General features: G+C 36.8%; 1 protein-coding gene across 1 annotated transcript in view; it reads left to right on the top strand. All coding sequences in view use genetic code 11, as the record gives it.

The window, feature by feature from the left end:
* EGR_01980 (Syntaxin-binding protein 5) overlaps positions 1–22,191 on the top strand; it is a gene marked incomplete at both ends in the record, with an annotated part of 42,874 nt that overhangs the window by 17,812 nt on the left and 2,871 nt on the right. Inside the window, 10 exons of the mRNA XM_024491229.1 lie at positions 7,492–7,665; positions 8,664–8,848; positions 13,109–13,197; positions 14,340–14,461; positions 14,732–15,130; positions 15,261–15,522; positions 17,233–17,355; positions 17,424–17,525; positions 20,814–21,137; positions 21,209–21,387. Coding sequence (XP_024354372.1) covers positions 7,492–7,665; positions 8,664–8,848; positions 13,109–13,197; positions 14,340–14,461; positions 14,732–15,130; positions 15,261–15,522; positions 17,233–17,355; positions 17,424–17,525; positions 20,814–21,137; positions 21,209–21,387 — 1,959 coding nt within the window. The remainder of the gene's footprint in view (positions 1–7,491; positions 7,666–8,663; positions 8,849–13,108; positions 13,198–14,339; positions 14,462–14,731; positions 15,131–15,260; positions 15,523–17,232; positions 17,356–17,423; positions 17,526–20,813; positions 21,138–21,208; positions 21,388–22,191) is intronic.

The raw sequence follows: 22,191 nt of genomic DNA on the forward strand, positions 1-22,191 counted from the left end.
ATAGAATCCATATTTGATATTTCTCTATATTCTCAGTCGAAGTTGATCGATATGAGTGACATTTAAATTTTTTAAAGCATATCTCATTTGTCTACCAAGCCTACTGGTCAATTTGTATTCATAGTCAGCATCGGAACTAGATCATGGCCCTACGTATTCTCCCTTTTCCCTGGCAAGTATGCTTTAGATCCATCTTTCATCACTTTCCAAATGCAGACAAAATTCGATTATACGAAATAACTTCTCTGTAAACCTGCTGTGGAAGTGTCACTTATTTCACCTCCGTGACTTACTGTTTGGGTTACTTTTTTATTATTTGAGTGGGTGGTTGATTGCGGCTAACTTTAAGCTGGGATAAAATCGTCTGCCCAGCTTTTATTTTCGTGTGTCGCTGGTTAACACCCTATTCGAATTCCATTATTTGTAAGAATGTTAAATGTGATAGGGTTTTCCGTGGCTGAATATATGCAGTACGATATATTTTGTTTTGCGGTTTCCCTAAACCAAGCTTGAGTAGCAGTTAAATTACCTAAATTTTTGCCGGCATGCATACCGATATTACTTTGATACTTCATTGTTTGAGAGTGCTTGAAAACACTATGAATACAATGGTTATCAGACTATTTTTCTTCCCATTCCCTCTTAGCATTGGTTGAGCCATGAATGAACACATTTTGAAGCCGATTTCAATGGTACCTTCACTAACCGAAGCGTACATTTCAAACTTAAGGTGTAGGTCAAACACAACGCCCTTGGGACAGTAAGGGTCTTAGCTTGTTAGCCAAATAAATGAAGTTATTCATTATGATCTGGCTTAGCGAACTCAGGCATAATTTTGGAACTCGTGATATTTGATAGTAACCGGTTCTTTATAATAGATCTTCAATCGGAAGTTGCTTGCTAAATTTGGGCCATATTTTTAATTTCTCTAAAACTACATTCTTGCAGGGGTTTTAAACAGGATTAAGCATAAAATGCAAGCAAAATTAACTCACAGCATATCTCTCTCTTCAATCTGCTGGAATGTCATCACTGAATGCGTAACCTGCGAGTTCTTAATGGTCTGCTACCCCATCCACTTCCTCCTCCACTATTTGACAAAATCGGGTTTCTTCATCAGTCCTCGAGTGTTTTGTTTGGATCTACAATAAACCTTGCAGTTTTTTACTCAGACATCCATTTTTGTAAGTTGGAAAATGTTTAGTCCTTTTAACTACTGATCAGCTTATAATGAGTGGTAGTTAAATGATCCTTTCTAGTATAAGCAACGTTAAAAATCCTGACTCCTTACTTAAAAATAAATAGCGGTATTTTATAATTTTTTCAATCTATACTATATTGGTAGGTTTGTTTATTTTGTGATAACACAACGAACACAACCCGAATGAATATCAAAATTGTACTAGATCTTGTTTTCTTTTTGCCCTCCCTTTCTTTACGTCAATCGTCCTGGTTTAAGTGTAATACAGAACTCGTCTTTCGACCGGTTGCACCAGAACTCAATTGGAGTGCCAAATGAAAGGAGTTTGGCCGCATTAACTTAATTCAACGGCAGTCAGCTCCTACTTATATGCCTCACTAACGTCCCATGAGTAATTAGATGTCACAGCGACAGTTAGGTAATTTCATTTTTTCCAAGCTGTTCAGTGCGAATGCGCTTAGTAGTATCAGTTGAATCGCATCATCAGCTCCATTTAGGTATCCATCTTTTCATCGCATTATTCAATGCATTTAAAAGCTATGTTATTTTATGTCCACTTTTTCCCGTTATAGTGTAACAGAACTGAAACTTTGTTGGAATGCGGCTAATTTCATGGCAATAAAAGTAGTTGAATTAATGAGGCATTTGTCATATTTGGCTTTCTAAAGGGCAATTATGGACGTGAAATTGATTTAGTGCTTCCCCAAGTATTTTTTCCGAGTGCAGTTATAAACGTTCCTATTTTTCTAAAATCTACTTGGGGGAGGAAGACTTTATTGAGTACCAAATACCTGCAAATTTCAAACTGAGCTTGTGAGAAAATTTCCAATCCTGTGCTCCTTTTTAATTCGGAATTTTCTTTTGGGTTTGCTTGGAAAGCTTATAAATGGTTTGAGAATAATTTTTTTCCGCAGATATTTTTCAGTGGAGAAACGTTCTGTTTAAACTCAAACCAAGATCAACCTCTCTGACAGTTATTGACGCCTTTTAAAAGATCAATTTTGGTTGATTAAAAATTATTAGAAGGTTGGATAAACTCATATTCTAGCAAAAGTGCATAAGCGTATTAATTACTTTATTATATGCTTGGTAATGATGGTCAAGTACATGTCTCTGTTGATCCAAATACCTCGAGATTAACGTATCGAGAATAGCTTGCAACAGTTTAATGTTTAACGTGGGTAGTGATGAAACAATTCATTTGCATCAACATTAACTAAGAAAGCCGTATTAAAAACTATTAACAAAATGGATCTCAAGGGTGCAGACACGCCTTACTGACTATTACCTTTTATATCTTATCCAATCATGCTGTTGGGGAGGTTTTTTCTCACCAAATGACCTATTGGTTGTTTGATCCGCGACAGGAAGTGACTTTTTTATTAATTTCAACGTTTACTAAGTGACCAAACATATTGCTGTTTATCCCCAAACTAGCTACTTACTGGTATGTTTACCATCACCCCCACTTCTCATGTACTTCATGTCCACAAAACTACACTTCCCCTGTGTATAGGGTGGAGTGGGAGTTAGTTCCTTACTGAAAACCGAACGATGGTTGCAACCGATTTTGATCAGCTTGATGCGACGTGAATCTGCGCAAGGAAATTTTCCGCCTAACAAACAATCAGGTCTGGTCGATCAGTGGAAAGGTCTAATTTTCGCAGAACAGTGCAGGACCTAATATTGGCAAAAGTTGTTCGTAGGAAGCATCCCACTTTAGGATAGTTGAAAGTGGAAGCGATATTGCTCGTTCTGCATCTTCTTTGTCGTCATCCTTTGAATTCCTCCAGTAATATATTTCTTAGAGTGGTTGTCATTATGTCTTGATACTAGACGACCACAAGCAATTTTGAGTGGCCAGGTGGCTAGTCTTTTTCTTGATCTGTAGGACCTGAGTGTTGTAAAAGAGTTAATTTTACAAGTCTGCATGTCCTGGATAGAGAAAGAATTGAAACCTTAATAGCTTTTGATGAATTGTGCAGTTATTTGGTCTTCATTACGAAAGCCGCGCGAACTCATTTAGTTAAGTGTTTTTGAACTTTACATGAAGTATGCTCAGCTTTTTAAGACAGTTAATTTGAAATTTTTACTGCTGAGCTATGAGGTAAGTTCTTCTTTGAAATTTTCGGGAATTAAGCCGACTAAATTGTGATCTAGATGGATTATTGTCTGTCTCAAAGGAATAATTGTTCCGCTGATTTTTAAGTTGGTGGATGATAGGTAATTCAACTAAAGATAATGGGGACAATTTTTGTTCGTTTCACACCTTATAATTGTGTACGATGGTTAATTTTCCTCAATGCTTGCTGAACAACTTCATCCATCCGTAAATAAAGTCATTGTTATGTATTTGGATGGGGCTTATGACTCAACCTTTTAAGTCAAGACGTGGTTTAGTAATCCCTCCAGATATTTGGAATTCCTGCAGTTGATCCCTTAACTAATCAATCTAAATAAAATTACTACTGTGGGACCATTGAAATATGGGACTCATAAATCAAGCCAATAAAAATATGTATTACCGTTAAGAGGGCATTATTTGTTATGACTGAAATATCATTAGTTGCACGTGTTTCCTTCCTTGTGATCCATATATTATGATTAATAATTGCAAAGAATTTTTTTTCCACTTAAATCGTTGGATTCTTTTAGAGGGTATAATTCGTCTGTTTAAAAATCATCACTATTTAAATTTGACTCAGTTGCCTTGAAATCAAGTTTTCACTCTCAAATGACTACTCGATAGCAAGAAAATTTAGATGCTAACTTGAATTTGAGCACTTTTTAACCTTCTTTAGAACATTGAAGCGGTAACGAATAACAAACAATAGTAGGCCATTAAATATGCTAAACTTTATTCCATTTCCAGGGTCATGCACGCCATAGGGCGTGTAGAGCAACCCTTTCAGCCAACTTCCAGGCCAGTGGTCAGCTCAAGGTCATTTTTCATCCACATTGCTGGCTCATCTAGGCATGGTAACTTAAAGAAGGTGGACATAACCGATCGGTTGCTTGAAAGATTATCGCCGCTCATGGCCATATGTATTGATATCTCACCTGCATTTTTGATATCCTAACACATTTCAAGAGCATTTTAAGTGAATTTTAAAAACTGCTTTTGAAAAAAAGACTTGCTTTCGGAACGAGATTGTTTACCGTACAAATTCACTTGAGTGAGGAAAAATTTGTAGAACATTTACCTATTGCATGATTCCATTAGTCATATGTTCGTAATCTCGTCTTGTGAGTATACCTAGGTAGGATTTTATTACTTATTTTATTGGATATATTTTAAAAGACTGTGGCTGATCGGCACAAATTTTACCATGGAATTAGTAGTTGATTTGGAGTTGCTTACTCTTAAATGCATTCGATTAACTTGGTTCACTGGCAGTAATTTTATTTAAAAAAACCTTTTTAATTATTGCTCCTCCATCCTACTGCAAGCACATAGCCTAGGACAATAAATTCAGGATTTCAAAACAGTTTATTATCCAAAGAACTTTTTATTTAGGTGATTTTCTCCACCACTCTCCTCACTGTCGTTCATGGTTTCCTTTGAAACGACTCTTTCGCATATTTCAGATTCACTCACGCAAGATACTCCACTTTTTACCTGTAGGGAAACTGCATTCAACGCAATTTCTCTCCTTCCTCTTTTCAATTAGTGTGATTTATTTCCTAGCCGGGGGGGAGGGAGTGAGGTTTGAACAGTGACAAAGAGGAATTGCAGCAATTTTGACGTCAAATAAAATTGAGATGGAGAATGTTTTGCTAGTAAATTCGTTATGTAGCCTAATACCCTTTGCTTCTAATTTCTTTACCAACAGTTCTTCGCAATAAACGTTTTGAAGCAATTTCTGTAATCCACTATGTCGTCTATGAATCTGTTTTAGTTTTTAACAGCCTCACCTGATAATTTTATTAACTTTTGCTATTAAATGAGTCTCTCTCAAGCCACCAGGCTGATTAATTTTCAACTAAAAGGCAATTTGTTTAATGGCTCGCCCCAGTCACGAAGGTAGTCTTCGATTGGACTTTTTTAATTCCGCGAAGTGTAGTTTTTGCTGATTAGCTCTTTAAAATGCGCTCCTGCCCCTATGACGTCCAATCAAACGAATAATGTCCTTCTCATTGCATCAAAATTAACCTGAATTTATAGTTGGGGGCTCAAGTTTCCGACTGGACCAGGTTGAATATATTGTCGACAAAATAGAATGCTGAACTTAGTGTAAATATGTCTTTAATTGTTATTCTCGTTCTTTTATTTCTGAAAAGGTCTTTCACTTACTAAATTTTTCGGTGACGGATCAAATAGAGCTTAAGTTCTACAACATAGTTTTGAAAAATTTCACTAACTTTCCACGTACTTTTCTAACCACTTAATTTTGAGATTCCTTTTTTGGATTTTCACATTCTCGATCGACTCAGATACCGATGCTTCGGTTGTTAATGTCCGTAGAAAGTTATGTTAAATTGAAATTTATATTGCAAGCGCGCATCAATCCCGAAGTTTTTCTTATTGATTTGACGAAAATGCTGCTTCGAATACCACGAGCTTTTGTTGGTTATTTTGACCCTCATTGCCTCATTCGTCAGTTTGGTTAGCAACTGACGTGTAAATTATTAAGTACCTTGAAAAGCTCAGGATCTTGGACATGGAAGAGTGCAAAACGAAGGAAGGGCCTTTTTTTCAAGTTGTCCCTACTCAAATACCTAATGGTACGAAACTCTTTACTTAAGATTTTTGAACATATGTAATTTTTTCGTGCACTGTAGCATGAAAGAGGACCAAATTTTTTAACTCTAACTGGTTTTCTACCACTTTTAGTTTTGACAGCAGTGAAGTGGGAAATATTTTTTGCACGTTGCTCCAGAAAGAACATTTGGTATGAATTAAATGCTCTCTAATCTGAATTTAGAGGAGAATGTGCTTTACCTAAGATAAACAAATTCCCACCGCCTAGTATCTGTCGCAGAATCTTTTTTTATAACAAATAGGGGCATTTTGATGAGGGACAGTTTTTTTGGTAAAAAATGATACTTTGATATATTTTGCATCTTAAAATGGATTGAAGCCCCATAAAATCCCTAATTCGTTTTAGAAAGCCAATTCAGCAGAAATAATATTCGCATGTAGTGGCTCGAAAAAGATGAATTAGTTTTTTGAATACGATATGTAGTTAATATAATGTGTGCTGCTACCCACCGTCAAGTGGCTGAAAATCCCCACTGATTTTGTTTGATCACGAAAATGGTTATTTTGTCTTGGCTTCAAATGTTCCTTCGAAATAATCATTCATCTGGGTATTTTGTTGTTTTGAAGAACCGCGAAAACTAATTGCACACCAAACAGATCAGCATTTGGATATACGCCTCTTTTAGAATTGGGTAAAGTCTAAAAATAAATAACTTTTACTTTGCAGCAGTGAACAGCAATTATTACTACATTGCAACTGTAGATCATCACTGTTAATTATATGCAATCGGATGTGTTGTGATATGAAAGTATGTAATTTCTTGCAAATAGGCCTACTTTTTTAATTTATACGATAATAATCCGAAAATATCCCTTATGAAGTCCTTAAGAGATCTGGTTTAACAAGAATAGAATCCCTCAACAATCTAATTTTAGAAAAGAATAATTTCTTATAGCTAAGTTACGGAGGCAGGTAATGTGACATAAACTGCCACCCACCATTCATTGTCTGAGGTTCCTTAACCGTTTCTTATCGCTAAATTTTGGCCACTTGAACTTTTACATCGGATTTTAGTGACAACTATTAGATGACTAAAAGAATTGGTTGAAGTTTTGTATGTCTTGTATATCAAACACACGAATGTTTACAAGTGGTAATTTGTAAAGACTACGTTCAATGCGTCTGTCCATCGGTGCAGTGTTCTCTGTTGTGCCCTCTACTGCGCCATTATTTTGAGCCCTCATGCCATCAAATATCGTTTGAACGGGATGGATCTGATTCCAGTTTGTCCGCTTTTTGAAACGATATTAAATGAATTCAAACACTTCTTGTCGAATGCGTTGTATGGCATTTGGAGAGGTGGTATGTGACGGCAGAGCATATCACCCAGAACTAATTTAAAAACCTGAATATAGTGATAAAACACTCAAAGTTACATCTTGAAGACCCTATTTATGGCAATTATTAATTGTTACATGCCAATTTTGAAACAAATACTATGGTATTTACGAATAGAGACCGATTTTTGGTAGTTTACTGCAGTTTCAAATTTGTGTGCAAAATTTAAGCGATTTCGTTTATCTACAGGTTCTGGATATCTATCTGCAGTACGAGGAAGACCAAGCTGTCGAACCCCCGGTTGGGATCGTAGACGAAACCAGTTCCCTTGTGAGTTCCTCCTCTGGACGTCGGGGCACTCCACAGGTTCCCGCAAACTCCACATCGTATTCGACATCTCCTGTCCAAGCTCACACCGAAAAGGTAGGAGTGGTTAGGTTGTAATAATTTCAAATCCTATTGGGTGGATGCAGGGTATACCTATTTTGACCTTAATTGACAGCTTCATTATTACACTAATTAGCGCAACTGCTGAGTCCGTTTTTTAGAACACGATTTATTTCTTTACAAATCAAGTTTATTATTAATACAAAAACTTAGCTTGTCTTTGCATAGACTCTAAGACTGCTCAAAGAAGTCACTCTAGCCTTGCTCGCCTTTGTAATATAGCTTCTGAAATGTCGTTATGTTCTTTTCGGATGCACTCTAGCCATATCATTTATTGTGTTCCTAATAAGAGATAAAAATTGGTCCTTACCCTGTTGATGCCTTCCATAATGTTATTTCTGGTACAATAGTCCAAGAGGTTTAAATCAGATAGGGAGTATAGGCAGTCTCTCCACTAAGACTGCATGGGAAGCAGGAGTCCTGCTCAAAAACTGTCATGTTCTTTCTGAAGAAATCTATAATTCTTTTACCCAATACGGGTTGTATTAATTATGTACGAAATACTTGGGTAAATTTGACATTTGTGTTATTATCTAGTCCTTGGAAATAGGAGGAAAATAGTCTCTGAAGGTGGCAGAAGCCAGACGTCTTTACAAAAGGTGTAATTTCAAAATCTGCGTAATTAGTCGAGGAAATAAAAAACTTCCACGAGGTAAACACTTTATTTTCTCAGGATAATCACCGCAGAGTCGCCGATCAGTGACATTTTGTCTAGTCAGAGTTCCACTAAAATATTTTATGAATAGTGCTCACTAAAAGGGTCATGGTAATCGCAGTAATTCTAGAGAGAGTGAGGTGCTAAATTGAAATTACCATTAATACACTGCTTTTATTAGCTTAGAGTTTGTTGGACACTTCATATTTAAACCTAATTTCGTACTTATTTTTAGGATGGATTCGTATCTTTGTTAATTGCACTGTCTTTTGTCACCTTACCGGTCTGGGAAACTATTTTTTAATTCTTCTCTCGTCAGGAGGGCAAAGTTTCTGTCATAGTACGAGCAGGAGTGCGCGAATGGAATGCTGGCTATCAGCCTTCCCTCATCTGCCGTCTGGCTGCTCCAAATCTGTTTCTTTCACCGTCCGAAGTCGGCGCAACTGGCTACACTTCCAACCCTTCACCAATCTCTGCTATTGCTCTTACCTCCGCCACAAATTTGTGAGTTTTAGGCACCCAGGAAGGGCTTTGAGTAGACGCACTTTATTTCACAATTTTTGTTGCGTTTAAATCGGCCGGAAATTATGTGTATTAGTGGTTTTAAAGTTAAGGAGGTACTTTCATACATAAAGAATAAAAGATTACATTTTTGAGGAGTAGAAATTTTTTTGTATCAAAATGATTGGTTTCGCGCTTATTTTCTCCAATTTCAAATTTCTGCAATCGTTAATGATTGCACTATATGCACTGTTCCTATGGAAAGATTTGTTTGACGTACAATTTTGTCAAATGATGGATTTTTGCATCAATCAAACGTCCAGGATGAGGTAGTGTTTCATGTGCTGGTTAAATAAAAAAAAACATTTGCTATGATGTTTGCTGAAACTAGAACCATGATGGTCAGGATCTTCGCTGACGTACAGTCGTACGATCGAATGTCTTTGAAACATTTAAACAGTTCAGATGTCTTACCACTGAGTGGCTGAGCACCTCATACGAGCGGGTACCGCCGGGTTCAGATTTTGCGTCTTTGTTCACAGGAGAATTTGTTTACCACCACACAGCTCCATGCACACAAGCACCACCGCTGTTATCGTCTATCTTGATTAATAGCATCCGGAATGGCTTATAATATGTGAACCAGAATGCCATTTTTTTGTAAATAATTAAAATTTAAAATTATAAGAACGCCTTTCATGCCATAACTTGAAGGCTCTGATGCAGAAACACTTACATTTGTCTTACAGCATGGAATACACGGCTGTAGTAGTAGTAGCAGTTTTTGTTATAATCACTTTTGCCATTCATCACCCAATTTTTGCATTATAATAGACATTTTTTAAAAGGCGGGCTTACATCACGATATGTCGCACTTTGAATGAGTTTGATTGCAAAATCGAAAGCCTTTATCAATTGCAGTGTTACTTATCCAGGGGTCTTATTTTGATTGAAATTAAGAGCTTGTGTATTTTTACTTATGTTTTTGAAAACTGATTGAAAATTAGTTTTTTTTGCTTGATACTTCAAATGGCATTCAATGCGTTTATTTTTGAAGGCTATACAGTTAAATAGATAGCCATCAGGAATTTTAACGGTTTTATATCTTTTTCAATTGCTTCTAGTCATTGTGTTTTTATGCAGATTATCCTTTCAATTCTTAAAACACACCTTAAAGTTTCATTCTAAGTCTTTTTTAAACTTGCAATGAATGTTGCATTGTTTGTTTTGCCAAGGACAAACGGGAGAGATTCATCATAAATTATGAGCCTCCAATATGGTACTGTTTATTTGTCCATATTCAACGGTAATGCATAGTGAAATACGCAGACAAAATGAGTTGTTTTCTGACATGAAACAGATAACTCGCTTTAATAGCTGGAATTTACGTTTTAACATGTGAAGTGTTTACACTGTATGCACTGTTGCCATGGTTCAGGTTTGCATAACATGGTCTGGTGGTTCCAAAGTTGCAAAAAAATTAAAACTTCCTACTGCGGTAAATAACGTTAGTACCAAACTACAGGTGTGACTCACCTTCTGAGCCGTTTTCTATTTAAAATGCACACAAATTTGTCACTGAAATGAGATGCTTGGTCACTATGGGGTGTTGATTTCTCGAGAGCTCTACTGGATATAATTCCTGTTTGTTTGTCTTGTTTGTCTTTTGTTAACAAATAAACAATACAATTAATCAATGCAACACGTTTTTTTGTTTTATTGAGTTGGCTTTGTTTGTTCTGTGTCGTACCAAAATACTTCATCATTTACCGATTTACAAAGCCTATTGAGTGAGAAAGCTTTGCTAAGGAATATTCGGTCTTTTGTCAAATTTTATCACTGGATGCGAAAAGTGTATGAATTGAGTGTGTCACACATTCTTATGCCTTTACTTTCATAAAGTTTTACCCTTACCGCTCGTAAGCGGTAAGTACACTGGCAGATTTATCTACCTCCGAAAAGCGTTGCATAAACTTTGGCCTTTTTTAGAACGCTTTGATGAGAGTTAGACTTTGGGCACTGTTCACCCCATGTTTTGCGGTTTTTTTCGGTGCTTTTTTTATACGTACGAAGTTTTTTTCTAAAATGTCGAAAATAGTGAATATGAGTGGGGAGATAGTATCCGATACTGACAAAACTTGTGGTGCTACCACTTGGTCGGAGAAGCTGGCTCCTTGTTCCGTTTACTGTAGATGTGCCACCTTAGAATGAAACACTAACTCATATTCGTCAGTATTACTCAGAAAAGAATTTATGGCGTCTCCCATCAAATCGTCTGTGACCAGAATAAAGAGTTTTAAAATGTCTTCATTGATGTGACCGACGCCGAGTATCCCTAACTTCTAACGATAAAGAGAGCCGTAAAACTAAATTATGGAATTTAGAAGCTGGGTGGGATCTGCTTACGTCCTGATTTATACCATTCTTTAGCTAGAGCTATCCATAATCCCTGATAACACACTGTCTGTTACTTGGAGTCTTGTTTTTTGTCCTAATCAGCAAATTTTAGTAATAACTGATAGATTTCATCAAAATTTTGTCGTTTTTCTTTACATAAGGCGATTTTTAGGTAAGTATTAAGTGCTTTTTTGCAAAAGGATGAGAGTCTTGTTCCCAACCAGAGATCTTATCTTTCTAATTGTAAGAACTCATTTTCCTTTTTTTTTCCGGCGACTATGCCAAACAAATAGAACTAACATAAGTTGTCATCTTTTGTCAACCCAGGTGTTTACAAAATGCTAGACTTGATAAAACTAGTCCTTAAGCTATCGTGAAATTTTGAAAAAATCGCAATGAATGAAACGTTTTTTTTTGTTAATAGACTTTTTTTCAAAAAATCGCCTTCATTTTCAAGGGAGCATTTGTGCTAGTCATTGGCCCCTACTTTTTCCACCGCAAATCCAATTAGACTAAATGGCTACGGCTGAGAAATTCCTCCTTCTATTTTTGTTAAAAAGAAATTTCCTCTAGTAAGAATCCGTTTAAATTTTCGCTGTCTTATTGGGCAAGTGATGGAATTGGATTGGATTCATCATTCGGAACTTTTAATATTTAGAATTCCAATGCACAGTTGTATCTATACTTTAACTGAAAATGTGTTATTTATTCATTTTCCGCACATTTTTTTGTTTATTTCCCTTGCAATTTAGAACTCAGGCGTGACAGAATTAGTCCTCATTCACTGATTCGAATACATGTTATTTATATTTGCCTCTCAAATAAATTTGATTAAAGTATATTTCGCATCAAGAATTGGAAACTTTAAAGTAATGCGATCATACTGAATAATAATGTGGAAGTTAACGTAGGGCAAATTCTTCACGGACTGTAATGTAGCTCAATATTCTCCTCTGTGGTGCTGTCTTAAACAAATTGCTGTGTCTAATTAAAGATTAAACATGTTCTATTCATTATTCCGCTTTTATTTTGGCTGACAGGTTCAAGTACTGGAAAATTAACGCCTTGTTTATCCACCTTGAGATTACCTTCTCTTGCCTTTAAGCACAGCATTTTTAGATATAAAACACTTAAATGCTTTAAAGACGCTAACACTTAAAATGATTTCGTGACGTCCTTGGCACCCTTTCATTTGCAGTTGTCGAATTTAAGTGGTATAAACTCGTCTCGGAGGGAAATTTGGCTATTTCGAGAACTTCTTGATGAAGCAACTCATATAAAACGTAGACTTACTTTAATTCAAAGTAGAATTCACTCCATTTAAAGAAAAAAGATCAATATTTGACTTTAAATGTGATATGTGGTTGTACTAAGTCAAAAATTGAGACATGCTTTTTTAGTTCAATTAATAGTTTTTTGATACACTAATGCCAGTTGGGTTAGCATACGCCAAAATAAGGTTGAAAACTCCCCTCACAAGAGTACAGAGATGTATTCTCCTGCCTGAAATTTGTTAACCTTGTTACGACTGTCTATTTATAAAAATGGGATTTCTTAGCTTTATATTCATCCTGCTCTACTGGGAGCGTAGAAAATATAAGTGAGTATTTAGGCATGCTACTTAATTTTGATGAGGTTCAGTAAGTTTATACACTCGACATGTGCATTGCAATAACACTTCCCGATATGTCATCACAAAGGCTTTAAAAAGCTCCTTTTTCAATTTTAATGTCTTGAATGTGCTTCTCAGAAAAAGTGCTGATCAAAATCACTTACAGTATTTTCAGTTTCATCCAAAATTTGTTGTGAACGTGTGAGAATTTGATAAAAAATGTTATTAGGCACTTGTTGATTTTTGATTTACAGATTCGCTTTTGGAACAGATGGAGGTATAACAGTTGTTGATTACTATCAGGGCACTTGCCTTGTCTGCGTAGCTGCGCCCGAGCTCGAAGGTTCGTTTCATTTTCCCACCACATGCTACTTAATCCCCCATTTAGCAATTAGGTGTAAAGTTTCTGGCTTCATTAAATTGACATCATTATAGCATTTCACTTCAAATTCCTAGCTGTTTTATTAATTATAAAGTTTTACAACCAAATTGCGCATTTTATTTGCTATTGATGCTTCCTTACAGCTACTTTTATGGAACCACTGCTTCGTCGAGTGTGATTTTCACCTAGAAGTCACTGCAAGAGTCTAATTGGCTCGAAACACGTGGTCAACATATAAATATTTACTTAAATGCCTACGCGAAATCTGTGAATAGGCGGGGAAATTTCGATTTACTCTGGCTGAGAATCTTAACCCCGAAAATGAGCTAACCACCAGAAATGGCTGAAATTGGATGTTTCACGTTTACCAATCCAGCAACTAGGCCCTCACTACTAACATGTATTTTCCGGCCCTATCTTTTCCGAACGTTTCACTTTTTCACTGTTTTGTCTTGCTGAATATGAGGTTTTTGTTGGGCTTTAAACATGTCCAAGGTCGTAAGGTAGTTAAACTAAACTAGGGTTTTTAAGCATTTCTTTCCCATAGATGTCTGAAAATGTAATCGTAAGAGTTGGTATGCTTCCAAAAGGTTACATCTGCTTGGATTAACAAGGCAATTGGAAACACTTGATCATCCCTTCCGGAACCGATGTCATCTGAGGTTAATCCTATCGCCCTAAAGAACTTCTACATGTACAATTTCCTGATTATGTTGCAAAAACACTCTGATCGAACCTAATTTTGCCTGGAGTTTAATATTAAAAAATACCACCTCTGTTTCGTTTTGTCTAATAAAGGCTGTTTTTAGTTGGACAATCACATATTGAGACATTATTCAAAGAAGACCAAAACATTTATTGGCGGGTTGATTTGTTTCTACTCTATGTTCGAACTGATTTTATTTGGTTTGAACATAAAATAAAAACACCGATTTAGAACTTAAATCACTCTATAGGACTCAGTCATTACGATTACGGGACTCGCCAGGATAAATTTGCAGATGATTGACCTCCATTTTTCATTTAAAATAAAGATTTTATGCAGTTATGTTCTTCAATATCCAAAAGATTCCAAATTAAACTGTTTCTATGTACTTTTTAAGCTCTGGATCCGCTCGTCCGCTCACGACCAAAGTCTTCCTCACGATTTGCCAACTCTGGAAACGGCTCTAAAACAACCGCGGCTGTTTCCATCGCTTCCTCAGGTGGAACAAGCAACAATCAGGTTGGTAGTGCTTTTTACAAATTCACAAGCATAAATAAATATGATCCCTCAATGGTAGATCTATATAAAAGGTGATAATTTATGAAACAATCTGTTTAATTATTAGTTTTTTTGATAGAGAGGTCTAGAATGCTAGAGCTCTTACATTATCTAGATATGAACTTTCGTAGGCTTTTCAATGTGAGGGATCTCGGTACTTTTTGCCATTTCTGCACGTGCATGTCGAGTGAAGCGCCATTGTTGTTTTTTTTGTTGTGTGTAAATCGTTAGTCTTCCCCGCCAACATTGCCAAAACAAAAATCCACTATTTTACCCCACTCACCACCGCCGCCAATAGGGAAAACTGCCAGTTCATGGCACTTATTTCGTTTACCCTGGAAACGTCGAGCCACCAATACCAGTTTTCATCATCCACTTCGCAAAATCTATCGATCTACGGGAAGACGTTTTTCATCTATTATGGCCCCAATGGATTCTGCCTCTCCTCAAAGCGCCCAAAACCCAAGCCTTACCACACGCTGGCTTATTTACTTTCACTCCAATCGTGCCTCTCAAAAGCAGCAACGTCAGATGTCGACCCTGCCAGAAGCTCCTATCCTCCGAATTTTTGATTTCCGAGGTACCGATAAGGCGAAGCCGAAAATTATCTCGGTGGCTTCTCCAGAGACCGTAATGGCTTCTTCCCCACTACTGGCTTCAAGTAATAATCCTCCCATAAACATTACTACTTGTTGTTTGTAAGCAGGTGTGTTTTTGTTATCTAAAGTGCAAATTAATGCGAACCTCTGTCGCACTGTAGTCAATCCACGAGACGCTAAATGCTCAATCCAGTCAGTATGGCTCACCCCCAACTAAGTCAGCTCAGGAAATGCTCATTTCCATGGGCAGTTCTGAGATGGCAGTGGGCACACCATCACGACTGACTGCGCTGTCGCGCGGTTCAACACGCACGGATTTGAAAAGGGCCAAATCACAAGGTTTGAGCATGCCACAAAGTGCCACCTCCATTTGTGCATGGCTAATGTCATTAGAGTTGAACTGCATGAACCTGCCTGCTGCTGGTTTTTTACTAGAAACATATTGTTTATCCTTAATGATACTAATAAGTCGGGGTTGATCGGTAACTATGTCATACCGTCTCCACGTTTGCTAATTGTTTGAATGGACTTTCGGGGCAAATGAAGTGAAACAAATACTGTCTGCTGCAAATTTGTAAAAATTGTATAGAGCATCACTTATGCAGAGATGTCGGCTCAAATATGAGTTAAAATAAGGAAATATCATAGCACTATGGAAGTAATCGCCGTTAGATTCCTCAAAATTCCTAAAAAAATGGGCCAAGATTTATTCAGTTTATGAATGTATGTTTACTTTAACAGTCAGAAAACTCATAAATTTGGGTGTTTGAAGTTTTGCGTCCAGAAATATTGGGGAAATTTTGTTTTATTTTAGGCGAAACTTTCAAAAGTATCGAAATCAAATGGAAATTAAGACTAACTCCAAATAAATTCGTTTATTAATTGTACCACCTAATGATTTTTGTTCTTTAATAGATTAAATTAGTTTCAATAGCGGTATAGGGTTTTTAAAATAATTGTTTATTTTGCAGTCGAAAATGACAACTTATAATTGCTGCAAAAATGATAAAAATCGACAAGAATTATACTTGATTCATATAAGCGATGATTAACTAACGCTAATACCATCCTTCTGATCCCGTTCCTGAGTCCCGTTGAATTGCTTTCTCCTTTACTGCATGCCTTTGTTGTCATTATCTAGTGATGTTTCCCCAAATGGAACCCAACAAAGGCGAGTCCAACCCTCTCCTATCTCCCCCATCAGGTGAATTCGGTTTATCATTTTGTTTCCCCAATTCACCCGCAACATTCCTCGCCTCTGCACGCTCAAACTTGGGTGCAAACGGAATTTTCCGCTTATCCTTAGATGTAATTTCTACCCATACATTCAATTACACAGATGCTGCTTTTGGACAATCGTAAACTCTTATCTTCACTAATACTCGTAGTAGGTATATTTTGTTTGTTCTATGGCTGATTGCCGCAACGAAAAATTTGTTCAATCTCTCATTATAGTTACTACAGGGAATTATTAGCGTCCCTGACTCAGAGCTATTTGTTTTTCTCTCTCAACCCTCTTGGCGGCTTCGCTGTTCATATCAAAACTGTTTAATCGAGTATCTCAGTAGTATTTTGCGAGTAAAATTGAATTGGTTTTATTATCTGGTAATTATTACCGCATTGAATGACTACTTATCCTTTTGGACGAGCTTTTGGTTTTCCTCTGTATTTTCTGTCGCTCCTCTGCAACAACGTGCACTAATTATCCATCTCGAACCCATCATTTGTTACAGCATAACAAATACTTTGCACCAATTCCACTAAAACATTCATTTTCTGGTCCACTCCGTAGTCCGCCGAAGAAGTTGCTGCTCTACTTCACTACTTAAACGCAAGTCATTCACCACCACAAAATCTCTAATTTTGCAGTACCCTAAAGTTGAGAGTTTTGAGGTTTTCAAAGTGCCAACATGGTTCACATTAACACTGTCATTTTGAAAACAAAACTGATTTAAAATAAGTGGGAAATCTCTTTTAAGCTCTGCACCTGCTTCATGTTACGTAAGGTCATTGTATTGCCGGAATTTCACATAACATCTCACTTTTATAGTATCTCACTGCATGCAGTGGTTGTGTGGTTCGACTATACTGATTTGTATCTTACAAGGATGACTTGTTACAATTTCCGTTTAGACAAGTACGGTGACTCCCCATCCCAGCGACAATCAGACACGTCTGAACAGAGTTCAATTGACCAGTCTGTGCTGGAGGGAATTCGGACACTTGCCTTTGTTGATATGAGCGATCGTAAGAACGGTGAGTTCGGAGCAAATACACATGCATTAATCAGTAAGAAAGGTCTAAACATTCCCCTAATCTTTTAGAACCTTCCCTTTGGGTGGGAACTAATCGTGGATCTGTATTTGGTTTCACTTTGGATACTTCGGAAGACTCAAATTCGCTTGCCCCTGGTTATAATCTCTTGGGTAAGGATTTGTCGGCTTGTTTGTTGGATTCTTTATTTACTTATTTTAGGTTCACTATCAAAAGTGCAAAACTATATGGTAAAATGATATAAAAGGGGAAATTTACCATTTGTGTTTGTTCTATGAGGGAATAAAAGGTGTTATTTCCATTCATACATTTGTATATATCAGCGTCATCCCAGATTTATTTTCTGCCATTTATTAATCGTCTCCAAAATCTTTGTAGCCCATTGTTTTTTCCATAAACTTGATTACCTTTAAGAAGGACGTAGTGAAATTAATGTTTGCGATCCAACTATAAAGCGACATCAATTCATCAACTGCAGTTTACGGCCAAATAAATGAGAGTTAGAGTAAAATTATCAAACAAAATACTTATGTCAAAATTATTAAGTGTCAATTTCGGGCATTCTTGATTTGTTTTCTCAGTGAACATTAAGGTGATTTAGTGGTGGATTTTGTGGGTGTAACACCAAATTTTGCTTGTGTGAGTAAATGAGTATACCCACTCTTTGCTCTGGTTGCTTTAAATTGTTAATGCAGGAGCAGCTGGAACTGCCCTGAGGACATAGAAAATTTCGAAAGTTTAATTCCGTAAAATACCTGCGAATCGGAAGATGAATCTTTATAAGATCACTTTTATGGTAGCAAACGAAATTGCGTACTTTACACTTTACCGAAACAGCCAAAACGTCCTCTTTAATTTTGTATTTCTGCAAGCTATTTTACACCCATAAATCGAGTTTGAAAGTCTTCACCTCCAAGTGCAGGCATTTAAGTTCCTATTATTTGCCAAAATCGTTCGTTTCTATGCCTTGTTAGGCGGCAGCGCAATTAGTGAGACTTTGCGAGAAAATAATACAACCTTTTGGTGAAAATTCAGTTCTTTTATGTAGTGTTGTACAAATTCGGCATAGATTTTCTTGTAAAAAATCAGTCCTTACAAGCATTCTTAGTAAGAAATGTAAGGATCCTAATTAGGGTACGGGTGCATTTAATTCAGAGGTCATTTGCTATTAAGTTTCTCAGACGTATTTTTATGTTACCACTGCCTGATTCTTCATGATGGGTTGCCAAATTTGTTGAATTTCTCGATAGTTTTTTCTAAAGTTTCAAAAAATTTTTTTAAGTAAGCTTAGCCGTTGTACATCTGCGTTTACCCTTTATATACCAATGAGCAACTTCTGGAATTTTCATTTAAAAGTACAAAATATCGCCACATATGTTCCAAATTAGGTCCTTCATAAATTTTCATGACTGTCTCCTGTAACTTTGAGCCTAGTGCAATCCAAAAATTTAAAATGTTTCATTGGATGTTCTGATTCTAAAGAAGCTGGAATTTACTTCTTTTTCGCTTGGGATGTGAGACCTCATTTCACTCTTCCGTCGAAATGACTGTTAAATACTTTTGGAATTTACAAAGACTTGTCCTCTGAATAGTGTTAAAATCTTTCCGTTTTCATTTATGATTATTGCTTTGGAATTAGCAGGTCACACATAATACAACTCGTCAACAAAAATACTTTAAAATTGACACGACTAACAAAAAATTCAGTTCAGCTAACAACTTCTAGTTTCTTGTTTCTAGTGTAGTGAATTGTTACAGAAGCATATCGGTATTATGATCATGGTCGTTGTTATGATTATCATAGCCACCTTCTTCATGGCTTTATTTCAAACCTATTGCGGAATTGAAGCGTTCATTTACAAGCAGCCCTTATGCTGCTTCACTTCCTGAAATATCCTTATGCAGAAGTCTATAGGCTTGGTTAACGATCAACTTTCCAAGGTCACTTTATCCTTAAAAGCATGTGTGTGGTTAGTCTAGTGGGCAATTTGGCTACTGAAGCGGTTTCCAACATTCTTCTTGAATAATCGACGTTGGCTTTAAGCGTAGATGGTAAAATAGCAAGTGTCATCTGTAGAATTATTATCTTGTCAATGTGGCTACTATTTTGCAGAAAGTTGGTACACCGGAGCGGTGCTAATTAACTTCTGGATAGGGATCAATAGGAATTGAGATATTTTTACAAAACTTGTCACTAATTATAGAATGATTGCTGCATAGAAATTCACAATATATCCGAAATCTAGACACTTCAAAGTTTGGTCGCTTGGTCCATATGCAGACACCTCACGATTCATGCCGTAAAAAAACAAGAAAAATACAATGAGAGATATCTATCGAGGAGAATATTAGAGAACCCAGTGAAGTAAGCACATTTATTTTGAATTTCGACTGAAACTCGAAACAATGTTGTATGAGTAGATTTAACTGACTGCATGAGTAGTTCATTATTACTGAATGAAAATGCTGGCACCCATAAGGTAGAAAAAACCTGCATATTCAACTCAGTTTGTGCGATAGTAACTGAATGTAGACGAAGCCGACTGCAGATTGAAGTGTTTAGCGAGATGGCTGTTGATTTGTTGGTTTGAGAAATTCCACTCTATGAATGTGTTTCTCGATGCGAAAGTATCGAACTGAGGTGAAGTGGAATGATGACAAACTGGAGCAAGCAGTAATTGAAGAGGTACATACGTTTCAGATTACATCAGAAGCTGTGGTATTATTTGGCCGAGCTGTTAATCCAACAAATTCAAATCATTTTATGCAGATAGGCATTTTATTTATCAGAATTACTAAGTAAATTACTTCGTGCAAGCGTCAGAGTAGAAGATGGTTGTCCATGGTGTCTACATTGGCCATGCTCTACTACTTTTATGCTGTACTTTTGTATGCCATTCCAAAAGAGTTGGCTAGTCAAGACCGTCAGTCAGTAAGTCAAAACAAATGATTGTCTAATACTTTAGATTGAATAAAATAAATGGGAACGAGGCTTAAAAGGTCAAGTAACTCCAAAAGTCCATTCTTGCGTTCAGACAACGATTAATCCGTCTCATTTTATACATAGAGTAGTAATCTATATAACTTATGGAAAATTTTATTTGTTAGTCCTAATTCTTGTCTTTAAGGCATTTTAATCTATTCACTTCTTGGGTGATTTCTTTTTTAATCGAAAGATGCTATTTGTTGCCAATCTTTCCGACTCGATCTGGACACTCTAAATGTACATATCCGTACTTTATTTATAAGCAACATGACAAAATCTCATTTCTGGAAGTGAAACGTTTTGAGATCTAATTAACTTTTTAGTTCGATAAAAGAGGTTATTCACATTGTTAGGCCTTTCACTGAAGCAAGCTTTATTTATATTTCCATGAAATACACGTTTCAAGTTCCCTTGATTGATTATCATGAGGTGTTAACTGTTTTATTTCCAACAGGTTCCCTTTTCAAATTCGATGGCGAGGTTGTCTACATCGGTTTTGGGAATTCCCAAGGTGAAATGTGCACTGCTCCTTCGGTAAAATGGGATGCCGGTAGCAGTGCAGTGCCTCGCCTAACTCTGGTTCCCCATCTGGAAGAAACTGCAGAATCTACTGAATTCAAAAGCGGTGAAGGCGTCGTCAATGCGTCCGGTTTCGCTGCCAGCGAATCTGCTGCTTTTCGACGTCTAGGATGTCCTACACCGAATTCTCCAATGTCATCCGGGCGTGCAGGAAACAAGTGGAAGTCCAATGGACCTCATGGCACACCTATACCGCCAGGTAAGTAGAATTTTGGGATCTTGTGAATTAGAAGGTGTTGTTGTGTGTTCATGGGTCTCCATTTTCTCCAGGTTTGACACACAGTGGAAATCAGGGAATGGGTGGAACTGTAAATTCTCAGGAAGAGGTACCTTCCAGTTCTGGAAGCAATCAATCCTCATTAGACTCGGCTGATCGCTACTTCATGGTGGTGATTTCGGAAAAGCATGCGCAGGTCATTGGGTTCCCATCTAGAAATTGCTACAACAGGGTAAGTCATTCATCTTATAAAGGTGTATAAACCGTCAATTTCAGTTTCTGTGACTAGGTTACTGTTTTTATCCTCTTCTTTAGTTATTTATTCACATTTCTCTGTTATCCTCTTCCTGATCCGCAATAAAATCGGCCTTGTTGATGAAGTACTTCTTTCTCATGGCGGCACAATTACATTTGTTGAGAAAGTTTCTAGAGTTGTTGCTACCCGTTAAATGACTCATGTATTAAGCCTCCGAGCCTCCTTCTCACGGCTACTAATGAACCTTCATTTTATTGCACAATTTTGCAAATTACCTGTAGAGAAAGTAGTAATCAAATTAGTACCGAAGTTTTTTTGACATTCTAAATTTCATCTTTTATCCACTATCATAATGATGGACTGGACTCATGGAATATATATGTATGCCCCTATAGGCTTATCTGCCTGTAATATTGGGAAAATATTTGGATAAACTAAAACTGTGCATATTGTTTAGTTTGTAAATTTGGAGTGGACTTGCGGAAAGACTAGGAAACTTGTAGTCTAAATGGCATGAGCAGAGCTGCATATCTCCAGCCTGCAAGTTGATTCATCAAAGGCTCTAAAGGCCTGTTCAGTACCATGTACAAACAAAGCTGGTGTTGTTCTACTGCAACGCAAACTTATTAAATAACAGGATACGACTTATACCTGAGTAAAATTACCACTACAGAGTTTTAACAGCCCTAATTTTTCTTCATTTACTTGCGTAATGGTAGATCATCACAGGCCAGTCTTTTCCACACTTTACCTTGCGCCAAGCTAAGATTCCGCTTTTAG

This window comes from Echinococcus granulosus (assembly GCF_000524195.1).
Source record: "Echinococcus granulosus chromosome Unknown EG_S00008, whole genome shotgun sequence".
Classification (NCBI taxonomy): domain Eukaryota; kingdom Metazoa; phylum Platyhelminthes; class Cestoda; order Cyclophyllidea; family Taeniidae; genus Echinococcus; species Echinococcus granulosus.